This window comes from Antechinus flavipes, chromosome 1, assembly GCF_016432865.1.
Source record: "Antechinus flavipes isolate AdamAnt ecotype Samford, QLD, Australia chromosome 1, AdamAnt_v2, whole genome shotgun sequence".
NCBI lineage: Eukaryota > Metazoa > Chordata > Mammalia > Dasyuromorphia > Dasyuridae > Antechinus > Antechinus flavipes.
The window spans coordinates 159938837-159951991 of record NC_067398.1 but is presented as its reverse complement, the minus strand read 5'-3'; the positions used below and the strand labels follow the sequence as shown (position 1 = coordinate 159951991).

The window sequence follows — 13155 nt, the reverse complement described above, 5'->3', positions numbered from 1 at the left end:
TAAAGCATAATTCTCCGTAATTAACATTTTGCAAAAAGTAAGTTTCAAACATTTCCAGAATAAAGTGAAGAAAAATTAAGCTGCCAAAAGAAAATTTTAAAGCAGCATGGAAAAAAACAAAACAGAATTGTTTTGCTTAACTTTGCTATCATTTGGCCTAAAATGATTCAAGTTAATTTATTTAGGTCCTCAAAGATGTAGTTTACAAGTAATCTATTTTCTGAATCAAACACATTCAGATTCAGTAATTTCATTGGTACATGATAGTGATGTCAAATTAAAATAGAAAAAGGGGCCAATAATGTGTATTTAAGATTCCTAAATGCTACATACTCGCTTAAAAAAACCACATATTAGCATTATCTATGTTCTGTTATTTTTTATTTATTTTTGTTAATTTTTTCTGGATTACATTTTAATTTTGTTCTGCACTTCACCTAAGATTCATTTGACAAATCTGTTGTGGAGAAATTCTAGAAACGATGCACCTTCTTTCAGTGCAGATCTACATCTATCATGCAATTTATATGTTGCATGGAGAAGTTAAATTACTTTCCCTTAGTGACTGAATATATGTGTGACTGAAAGGTCTTAGGATTCCGGATTCTGAGGTTAGTACACATTCCCAGTCCAGATTACAGAGGAAGAGATGATTCTTTACATGTTACAGAAGGGGAACTGATTAAGAGGATAAGCATATAAACATCATTTCTCTAATTACCCAAACAGCCAATTTAATGAAGAGGGAGATCCAAACAAGATCTGACTAATCTTATTGCAAATAGCCTAACTCAACCAGTCTGAATAGAAACAAATTCTATGTTCTGATTCAGGAAGGCCAGATAATTTGTCATGGCTTTCTATCTGAATGTCAACTATTTCACAATGTTGATATTGTTTTTTTTTTTTTTTGCCCTCCTTGAATTAAACAATAAAACTACTCTTCACTGCTGCTCAGCAATCCTTTTATTCGTTTCTTAATTCTCTGATACATCTGCCAAAGCAATTGTTCCAAACCTTGATTCAAACCCCAAATATCCCTTTCCCCCAACTCTTAACAAATTATTTCACTTGCTCTTTTAGTGGGGAAAAATTAGCATAAACTCCCTGATTGAATTTCTTACTTAGAATTTAAAATTCTAATTACTACTAACACTTACTAGATAAGTAGAGTTTGGGACTGGGTCCCTTTCTCAACTATCTCATTTATAAAATCAGAATCATAATACATCAACTACTACTTCACAAAGCTACTTTAAGGAAAGTGCTCTCTAGGTTTTAAAGTATTATATAAAAGACTAATTTACATAAAGCTTTAAATACTACTTCATCTTCTGTATTTCAAAATATCTCTATCTTTCTTCCTCTTCTTGGACCTCCCTTCTATCTCAGAAGAACACATTTAACCTATCCAAGATTATTCTCTCCACTTGTGTTCTTCATTCAGTTAAAAACCTTGTCAATTTCATTTTCTGTCTTTACTGATTGTTAACTCCATTTTATACATCCTTTCTACTTTATAAAAGAAACTTTCTACTATCCTATTGATTATTTTTCTTTCTTTCACCTTTTTTGTAAAACATTAAACAAATTATAAATTGTTAAATACATTTCTAAATTATTTAATGGGTGTTACCTTCATCTCTCCTTCTTCTACCACCAATTGCCAATTGGCATCTCCGCCTACATCCTGTAATGAGTAAGTCATATGGTTCTTCACCATCTCTTCAACCTTTAAATGAAGAACAGAAGCATTATAAGAATCCAAATTTCATTTATAGTTAAGGTACACACTCACTTAATTTACTAAGTTCCAGAAATGGTGTTCTTGGGGAGCTGAGCTCCAGGCATTACAGTTAGTAGTTGTATATAATGCTGTAAAGTTAGCCCACATTCCAAATTTTTCAGGTTAAAGAACTGAGGGTCAAGGAGGAAAATGAAAAGATGTGAATAAGGGAAAATATTCCAGGCAGGAAAAATAAAATCTGTATTAACTATTATCCTCTAATGAATGCTTTTTAGTCAGACATGTTCTTATGGAAAATGAATATGAAATATAAAGGGTAGAACGCTGAGCTTCCTTTAAGGTTTTGGTGAAGTGTTACTTTTTCTGTAAAGTCCTCCCTCATGTCCACCATAGTTAATGTTCTCTCCTTCCTCTGATTACCTGGCATCTAGTCCAATGTCCCCATATTAGGCCAGAACTACTGACAAGATATCCTAGAAAGAGGATTATATTAGTTAAAGATTTCCAAAGGAGATAATAAAATAATCCTTATTTGTTTAACAACACTTCCTATTTCATTCTTTTGTTATATATACTATCAAACTTTCTCTCCATGAGGTTTAAACACTTCTGCCTTTGGATCATAAGGCAGTTACTCCTACTCATCTGAAAATAAAAAATAGTTAAACTGTTTCATAATCTGCAAAAAATGTACAAGCCTCATTTCTGCCAACCTACCATGATTGATTGTTTCAGATTTACACCAAAGGTGATCCTAGAAATGTCTGCTATCAAAAAGACAATTTTTCATTGTTGGAAAGTTCATCTCACTTTATCTTTTCTGAGAAGACACCATCTACTGTGAATTCTCTCTTTCTTTTCTTTTACACTAGTTTTTAATAATAAAGTAGTTCTTATGCTTGCCAAGATTAATCCTTCTCTACATTAAGCCTTTGATCACCACACCTCCATCTTCTTTTAGCAAATCCTCTCTACCCCAAATCATACCCACTTTCTTATCCTGTCTCTCCCTATCAATTGGCTCCTCTCTTGCTGCCAACAAAAATGCCTCATTCTTCTCTCATCTTTAAAAATTCTTCATAAAACTCCAATATCCCCTCAAGCAAGAGCTCTAACTCTTCTCTTTCACAACCCAACTTTTTTAAAAAGCTCTCTACTGCCATCACTTTTACTTCATCTTTTTTTTCTTTTCAATCCTTGATAATATAACTTTTAGCCTCAAAAACAAGTGAAATTGCTCTCTAGAGTTTCTAATGATCAAATAGTACAGTACTGTCTCAATTCTTATGTTTCTTAAAGTCTCTGTAGCTCACCTGACACCAGTGACCATTCTTTCTACATGAAAATTCAGATGACTAAAATTCTCTTACATTTTGCATATGTTTGCATGCATGCATATATACATACATATATGTGTGTGTGTGTGTGTGTGTGTGTGTGGGTGGGGAGAGGGAGAGAGAGAGGGAGAGGAGAGAGAGAGAGAGAGAAAATGAATTTTTTTTTCTGATAGAACATAAGCACTCTCAAGGATGGGATAATTGCATTTTATTCACATTTCAAGTGCCTAAGACAAGTATCTGGCATACAACAAGTGCTTAATATTTACTGGCTGACTTTTGCTTTGATAAAGGCTATTAATAATCTAAGTGTAGATCTGAACTCCATCATATGAAGTACAAGCCTTGTGAAAAATCAAGCTTATTTGCAAAATGTGAAATGCTATTAAGCTCAGAAATCTAAGTCAAATATATGATTTTCCTACTTCTCTGGAGCAATGGGACATTTAAGTTTTTAGTTCTGACTTGCTTTTATTTGTGCCTGGAATGCTCTCTCCAATAATTTAGCCTTTTGGCTCCCCTGGCTTTTCTTTATATCTCCAGAAATTGGCAGTGCCTACACGCTGTAAACAATTAATAAAGGTTTGTTGGCTGAATAATTAGTAGGATCTAAGCCATCTGACTCCATGATCCCTGGAAATTTTCACCCGAACCAATTTTCTGCTCTGTAGCCTTGTATCTCTCTTTCTTTCCTCCCATATCCCTGTACTTAATAAATTATTTTTATTCATTCACTTATATTTTCTCTAAGGTCTTCCAGAGTATATAGAACACTGTTATTGAAAACATGATTTGTAAATGTTTTTACTTGAGACAATTAAGAGTTCTTTTTGGCTATTCTATAATTTTAGCACTAAATTCCAGAAGAATTTTCATGACATGAATATCACTTCTCTTATTACTAAAAGTTGACATTTTTAACAACACGCAACCCTAAGAGGTATAACATTTAAAATATTTACTCTAAATATAAAATGGGCACATACAAGTTAATGCACAGAAAATTAAGTATTTTTCTGACTAGTAAGACAGAAACTAAAGTCAGTTTGGATTTTTTGGCTTATTTGACTATAAATTCATATAAACAAGAAAAATTTTTTGTTTTGGGTGCTCTGTATACGAAACATATTTGCTAGATCAACACTTTTGGTTCTAAAAGTACACAGACACAAACACACACAATACAAGGCAAAACAAGTTGACCCATAAATAAATTACAGATTTGAATATGTCACTCTCCTACTCAACAACTTGTAGTAGTAGTGGTTCCTGTTTGCCTCAGGTATAAAATATAAATTCATCAGTTTGACATTTAAAAGCCTCCATTTTGGCTTTAGCCTCATTTCATTACTTTCTTTCATATACTTGAAGTATATGAAAATATACTTCCAATTAGACCGGAACTACATACTGGAACTACTAACTATTATTTGAGCTTTACATTCCATCTTCTACCTACATATACTGGTGTAAAGCAGTCCCTCAAACCAAGAATGCCAGCCTACAGCTCAGCCTCAAAGACCTTACACTTGGCTCAAGCAAAATTTTTTTCTCTTAATGATTTTTTCTAATCTCCTCAATTATTAGAGGGGTTTTTTCCTGCTTCAAATTAACTTGTATCTACTTATTCATAGAACTTATTACCTTCTCTGGATGAAGGCCAGCTTCTTAAAGGCAGAAACTACCTCCTTTGCTTTTGTGTTATAATGCCCTGCACAAAGAAGATTCTTAGTAAACAGAATTGAATTCTGTAGAGCAAACGTTCTGCTCAAATCATTTTCAGTGACATCAAAATTTTGTGTTTCTGTGTTTAAAAAGATATGTACTTTACTTACACCCTTCAGTATCTAAATTTGAGAAAAGAAACTTTTTGTCTAAAAAAATGGGAATAGATTATATGCCAACATCATCATTATGAACTACTCAAGAAATTCCATAAACCATTCATTGTTAGGAAGACTGGATTTAACATACTAAAACAACTTAATATTTAGGTACTATAAATGGAAATGGTTGTCTTTATTTATAGCTACCAGGAAGTAAAAGTTCCAAGCAGATATGCTGAACTGCTATATAGATGCAATATTGTTAAACTCAAATAGAAAGAGGAACCACTAATCCAAACATAAGAATCCCTGAGATCTGCATATCTGACATAGTTTTAAAATGAAATATTATCTGTTTTATTGTATTTTTATTTATTTTACTAAATATTTCCCAATTATATTTTAGTGTGGTTCAAACTAAACTGAAGAGTGTTACAGGTCCCTTAGTGACATCTCTGTTAGAGCATTTAAAAAATATTTATACCATTAGTATAGGGTGAGGGACTAGACCTGTGATTTCATTTATGTAAGGAATTCCTAGATGAGAAAATCCTTTGTATCAAGGCAGATTGGCATCTCCTCCAAAATTTACATTGTTTTTAGATTGAAGCAAAGCTTCTTAAACTATGAGTCACAACCCCATTTGGCGTACAAACTGAATGTTGGAATTGTTATACTTATGAATTATCAGCAAATGTTTGATTTGTATACCTATTTTTATATATTATATACTCAGGGTTGTATAAAAATTTCTCAGGTGAAAAGGGGTACAAGTAGATAAAGTTTAAGAAGACCTATTCTCAAACACTGGAGGGTTAAGTGCCCTAAATAGAGTAAAATAGCCGGTATGCTTCAGAGACAACATTTGAACCTGTGTCTTCCTGGATTCAAAGCCCACTTGCTTTCTACTACACAAGGCTCCCTCTCATACACCTCTCATGTGAACATAACAATGTCATTTATATATAGTTAATAAGGATCCATCTGATCAATCTGATATTGGTCCCCAAATTGACCATACTTTGACTAGTATAAAAGCTGAGCATTACTTTTTAATATATATACAGCATAAGCCTTTTTTTCCAAGAAAATCTAATTATCAATGTATACTACTTAAAATTCTCACTAATCGATGGAGACCTACATTTAGTCGCAAATACAGGAAATATGGTAGGGTCAGTTCACCCACATTCAGGTATATATAAAAAACAAACAAACAAAAAACATGCAACTACTAGATGATAAGAAAAAGTAATACAAAGACACATTAGAAGACATGTAAATTGAACTCAGATTAGTAGTGAGCCATGTTATTAAGGAACAGATGACAAAACAAATTCTTCTTCTTAATAGGGGAATGTGTATCAAAGTCATCAATGAAACTAAAACAAAGTAATCTCACAAATCATTGTCCAATTTTGGCAAACCAAAAGATTTTTTTATATAAATGAAATTTTTCTCATCAGCTCCTCTACTTCTTTGGAGGTCTTAAATATGTTAAAGACAAAGCAGAATTTGTTCTTGTAGGAATATCCCCAGTTTCTTAAAGTTACCAAAAGCTACAACAGCATCTAGGTGAAAAATTTACTTGTATATATCTCAATTTAACAAAGATTTATTTCATTCCGACTATACACGTCAGGTACCAAGTGTAGAGGCCACAAAGATTAAAAAAAAATAGTGCCTGCTATAAAGGAGTTCATGTTCTACTGGGGGTGAGAGTAGGTGAGTAGGAGGAGAGAATGAGGGGAAACAAACATATACAGAAAATATTGACTAAACACAAAGTAATTTTTTGAGAAGGAGCACTGAAAACTAGAATATTAAGAAAGGATTTCCTGTTAGTAGTACTTGAGCTGAAACTTGAAGAAAGCGGGGGATTCCAAGAGGCAGAGGTAAAGGGGGGAAATCAGAAGAGACACAGGAAGTGGTGTATATAAAGAGAAGAGTTGGCAAGATGTCCATAAGAAAAGGTCAGTATGTTTGGAAAAGAAAGTGTAAGTAATGTGCAATTAGCCCAGTACCAGATTCATAAAAGATTTTCAACACCAGAAACGTATTTTATCCTAGAATCAATGGATAGCCATCAAAGCTTTGTGAACAACAGAATGACAGGGTCAGATTTATACTTTAAGCAAATCAATTAGAAAAAAGAAGGGTTGGATTCAGGAGTCTAATTAGGAGGCTATTACAGTAATTCAATTGAGAATTTAGAGTAGTAGTCATATGAGAAGAAATGGACTGTTGTGAGAGATGCTATCTAAGTAGAAATGATGAGCGCCGAGTTGACTGACTATTAGGGTGAGGAGTAAGGGACAAATAAGAATTGAGGGTGGTTCCTAGGTTTCAGACCCAAGTGCCTGGAGAATGGTGACACATTCAAAAAAAATAGGAAAGGCAGGAAGAGGGGAGGCGTTTAGAGGAAAAAGATGGTGCACAATTTTGAATATACTGAATCTGAGATACATATGGATTAATTGTGTGGGTATAGCTGTTTAGCAGCAAACTGGATGTGCAGGACTAAGGTCAGAATTTGAGGGGTTAATATATAGATTTGTAAATCATCTACACAGAGATGATAATTGATTTTACAGGAGATGAAATCATCATAAAAGAAAAGGGCCCAGAAGAGTACTCTGGGATATACTTAAATAGAGGGAAAGACATACATGATAATACTTAAAGGAGATAGAGAAGAATCTGAAAAACAGTATGGATTAGAAAATGGAGAAGAATTTCATGAAATTCCAGGGAGGAGAGTCTCTCCAGAAGGAAAGGTAATTCAGAGAGGTCAAGGCAGCAAGGATTGAAAAAGGGCCATTAAATTTTCAATGAGAGATCACTGGTGAAAGAGATTGAAGCTATATTGCAAAGAAGAAAGTAAAAAACAGTGGAAAGTGAGAAAGTGGAGACAATAAAAAAGTTTTTTCTTTACTGAGGCACATCAAATAGATACTCAGAGATGACCAAGGCCAAAAGTAGTGCATAAGCCTGTTTTTTATGCAGTTGGATCATTCTTATTAATGATTAACACCTTGATATAGTTATTAATGTATCAATCATATAAAGATTCAACAATTATCTTTTAGGTGATTGGTAATCAATATATATTTGTTACAATAAGCATAATTTAAAAAATCATAATTTTAGTTGGTCTGGAATGAAATAAAACTGATAAGTGATATGAACACAGGATGGAGAAAAAAGGTGGCTAACACTAACACACACACACACACATACACTCTCTCTCTCTCTCTCCATTCCTGATAACTACATATCAGATTACATGCAATATTATTCAAAATTCTTTTTGTTTCATCCTTGGAGTGTTGCTTCTGTTCTCTTTGCTTCTTATTCTTCTGTTACCCTTACTCACATATCCTATGAGCCATTTTTACCCATGATCATTTCAGAAAAACTGTGTTACTATAAGTCAACAATGAAATGATATTAATTGGCTACTGTCCAGGATCTGAATGCTAGTAATTTTATTTTTACACTTCAACTTCAGTAATTTATCAATGACATTGATAAAAAACAATTCAGAGGCAAGAGCAGATCTTATAACTTAATAGATTAGAGAAATGCATATTTTTTATATTTATTTTGAACTTAACTTGATTCCATACCACACAAAGATGAAATCCCAAGACAATAGTCTTCTTGATTTGATTCTCAAACTTATTCAATGGATCATTGTACAGCCTGGCTCTATAAATAGAATTTTGTAGCAGTTTTCATGTCTTTTGGTTAATAAAATGTTTGATTGCTTTAAGTTTTCTTGAGATGTTATGACTTTGCAGACTTAAGGGAAAAAAAAGTCATTAATGGCTTAATGTCAACTTGTAGGGAAAATTTTAATGAAATATCTGGATGAAAACAAAGTTAGAATACCTATCAAACTTAGGAGTAACTAAAATTAGGAAAGATGAGTAAGCTGTCATAACAATATGCAGAAAGATCTTGACTACCCAAAACAGTTAGCTATATCTAATAAGAAATTATTTAAAATTCAGGGGTGTAAAGTTCTCTAGCTGGGTTAAAAAAACAAGTTTAAGATGAAAGAAATTTTGGCTAAACAAAAATTAATTTGAAAAAGATCTGGGAAATACAGTGATTTTTAAAGTGAAAATGAATTAACAGAACACTATAGCAATCAGAAAGCTAACAAACTCTTTGGCTGCAGTAAGAGGCCCTATCTTCAGAAAATAAGTAGTGACAGTCCTTTTACATTCTGCTCTAGTGAAGGGATATCTTAAGTGATATGCTTATTTTGATTATTTTGAAAGAAGACATTAAAAACATGGTAAATACTCAAAAGGTGACTTAAATGATGAGAGGATTTGCCATTATGCCCTCTAATTATACATGAAACTATTTAGTTCAATAAATCATCAGTAAGATTTTCATAATCCTATAATGTTGAGTTAGAATTTTCCCTAGAGCAAAACTTCTTAAACTATAGTTGCATCCTCCAATAGAGTCATAAAATTATGATTTATTATCAGCAAATGTTTGATTTGTGTACCTATATTATATGCCTATATACCCAGCATCATATGAGGGTCTTGGGCTAAAAGGCATCACAAGTAGAAAAAGTTTAAGAAGCCCTACCCTAGAGGATAATTTTAAACAAGTGTAATAGTCACCAATACTAAGTTAACTCAAGGTATTCATTAATTTCATGGGGCAGTCAAACTCAATTAGGAGCTTTGTTAATCATAATATAGATGGTTGAGGTCAACAAGTCAGTGCTAATCTCTATTATTTTTTTTTCTTTATCTGTTATTGGAATGCTGTTACCTGGGTGTAAAGACTCTTAGCTCCCATGTAATCTCTAATTCACCTTGAGCGCAAGAAACACAAGACAACGAACTATGCCAGCAGAGCTCTATTTGACACACCCCAATCATAAGCATGCGCAGACAACCACCTCTAAATCTTCCATCTCTTCTTTGCAGCTTCTGTTTTCATAATATTAAAGGGAAGAGGATAGAGAGAAATGAACGCTAAGAATTTTTAGCTATTTTTTAATTCATATAAAGCAGACTTAGAATATTAAGAATAACACTTCTTGAATTCTAGCTTTGTCACTGATATATTATGGATATATGGAAAAAATCTACTAATTAACTTTTTATTTTTACAAAATATGTATATTATGGAAAGTATATTATGGACAGAGAAACAGTTCAAAGTTCCAGAACAGATGGATTATATGTGGGTGATTTCTGATTGGATTTACTTGTGCTTTGCTAAATGAGCTACGCAAAACAGGTTTATTTGTTTTTGTGTTTAGGAACAAAATCTATCCTGACAAATACTGAAAATTTTTGGGGAAGGACACTAATATATTAATATGTTCAAGAAAAAAAAAACTTTTAAAGATACATATTTTTAAAAAGCTATCAGTTTTAAATTTCTCTTCCTGTTCCAACTTCAGAGAAAAAACTGACATAAATCTGACTTACATGTAAAATTATAATTGGAAAATCTGTTTCATACTATGTCAAAAGCTTTTTTTAACAGCTAAAATTTTCCTGAGTATTCAGAAATTTTTAAAGTATATATATAGATTTAACAGTACATGCACCAAAAATAATTATAAAAACTCTGAAGGAATTGACATCAAATAATTAAGGTAATATTAGCAACTACATATTATATATTATGATAGATAACTAAGTTTTTCTAGTAGTGGTGCTAGATTCACAATAGAAATTTGCAGCAGAAATTGATCATTCGACATTTAACTATTTTCTATGTTTCACTATGAGCCTTGCATAAAGTAACTGCTTGATAAATGCTTATTACCTTGTTAGGCCCAATATTTTTTTTTTAACAAGAAAACTGGTCAGGAAAAGAGATGTGGTCTATTGGGGATATTAAAAAAAAAAAAAAATCACAAAACTAATAGCCATATTTAGGTATTGAACTGTAACAGTAATAGTAGATAGATTACCAGCAGAATAGAAAACTCCTTTGGCATTGTCAATTAGGTGAATGTGTGCTATTCTGTCACTACTTCCCAGTTTTCCGATTGCTCAATGCTCAGCTTATATTGTATGCTTTGGACCTTTTTAATAACTATCCATCTCCCATCCAAAGTCAGATAATTCAAGAGAGAGGAGGAGAGAAGCAAAGAGAGAGGGAGAGAAGGAAGAAAAGAAGGAAGGACGGAGGGAAGGAGAGAGAGAAGAAAGAAGGGAGGGAAGAAGGGGCAGAAGGGCGGGAAGGGAAGGAGAGCGTAAGGGAGGGAGGAAGGGACAGATAGACACATCCTTGAATAAAGACAAAAAATAAAATGGCAAAAAGTGGACATAATCAAAATAATGATTATGTATGTCAATGTAGTTTTAAAGCAACTCTATTTTAGTTATAGTTAAAGCTACTAGCTCTTCTGAAATATCTAACTTCAAAAGTCATTATTTTCTAATACATTAGGAAAAATGTCTAGACCAAAATGAATCTCAGTTTATCTGTAAAATAAAGGGGGTGGACTAAATAACTTCGCCAAAGTTCTTTTGACCTCTAGATTCTATGATTACCTATATTAGAATGTCAATTTAATGATTTAATATATAAAAAAACCATCTGGTATAAATAAAATGTAAGCTACCCTAAGAGTTGTATAGTGCTAGAATGACCATGAGTAAAGAAGCTGAAGCCTCAAAAGTAGCAAAAAACTTTACTTCCTTCTTCAAATTATAGTTTTGAAGTTATTGTACTGATTATAATTCAATTGTATTATTATAGACTCTTAACAAATCTGTATCATTTAGTCCCATGTAATACCTCCTCTATTAGAAATGTGGTATCTTATATGAAGATAGTTACTATACAGCTTATAATAGGGAAAAATTCAAATTCCTTGCTCATGTAGGCTCCAGGAGGTCAAAAGAGTACAAAGCATGCATGGAAGAATAACTGTTTAGTAGAAAAAGAATGCCTTTTTATTGCTTTTTGTTATTGATTTAGAACCAAAAAACCAAGTGACCTAACCCAAAGAATTCCAAGAACTAGAAAAATAGGATGAAACACAGCACATAACTCAAGTTCACTCCATGCATTTGTACAGTACCTGTGCGCTGAATCTGTGAACATCATCAGAGGCACTGACTAGATCAATGGAAGACATGGAGGAAGAGCGACTATAGGGCTACCAGAGACAGACAAAGAAAAAACCAAGTAATCAGAACAAAGGCACAATAGAGCATTCAGTACCAACTTCCAAACACAAGATAAAGAAAAGGAAAAACAAAGCACCATACGAAATAAGCACGGCAAAAAGTGCTGACTTCATGTACCTATTATGTATTTTGCTCCAATATTTTTTTTTAATAAGGAATATAACTTTTTCCAGTACAAAGAAAAAGAAAGATGAATTTAGAAGGATTTTTTGTTTGTTTTATTTGGTAGATACAGTGAAAAGAACATAGGGAAGAAAATGGCAAAGATACAGAGTATAACAAATATAAACAATTTTCTTAAGTGATTTTTGAAGTGAAAAGGTTAACTGATAAATTTACTTAGGAAGGTTTGCAAATCATAGCATAAAATCTATTTTCAAATGCTAAAGACAAAGTTATATGGCATAGCTTTCTATAAATTCTAAAGTTAATTTGTCTTACCTGTTGAGCAAATCTATGAGTACCCACAGAAGAATAAACATCACTAGATGGTGGTAGGGATGTAGGCCAATGCAATCTGCTCTTTTCACTCTGTGACTGGAGGGAAAAGAATATGTTAAAAATATGTTGTAGCCCAAGGGTAGATCCCATTACTAGTTATTGACCACTCAGTATTTATAAATGCATAATTATAGGAAAAACTAATAATAATAAAATATTTTATTTTGCTAAATCCTAACATTTCATACCTGCCCATTCTGCCACTAACTCACCCACCCATACAACCACCACTGCCTTAGTCTATGGACAGTTCATTGTCTTCAAACTACACTAATTTTCTCGTTGATCTGCTTAGTATCTTTTACTTACAGCTTCTAAGCCTCAGTTTTCTTATAATAATACTTATACTGCCTATGATATCAGAGATGATGTGATAATAAAAAGAATGAGCAATATATAAAATGAGTGAGCTTTGTAACTATACTTTTCTAGGCTTCAGTTTCATTAGTTTAAAAAAAAAAATAAAAGCAGCAGTAGCATCATGTGTTGGACAGAGAGCTGGCCTCTGAGTAAGGAAGCCCAGAATTTTAAGTTCTGCCTCTGCCACAGACTGG

At 32.7% G+C, this 13155-nt stretch overlaps 1 protein-coding gene across 2 annotated transcripts in view; it reads right to left on the bottom strand.

Moving 5' to 3' along the window:
- Positions 1–13155, bottom strand: part of CERT1 (ceramide transporter 1) — a 144095-nt gene that overhangs the window by 17833 nt on the left and 113107 nt on the right. Inside the window, exons 10-12 of one of the 2 annotated variants that reach the window (XM_051992131.1) lie at positions 12542–12637; positions 11992–12069; positions 1637–1732 (exon numbers count right to left, since the gene is read on the bottom strand). In XM_051992131.1, the coding sequence (XP_051848091.1) occupies positions 1637–1732; positions 11992–12069; positions 12542–12637 (270 nt within the window). The remainder of the gene's footprint in view (positions 1–1636; positions 1733–11991; positions 12070–12541; positions 12638–13155) is intronic. The other variant, XM_051992122.1, reaches the window with a different exon arrangement.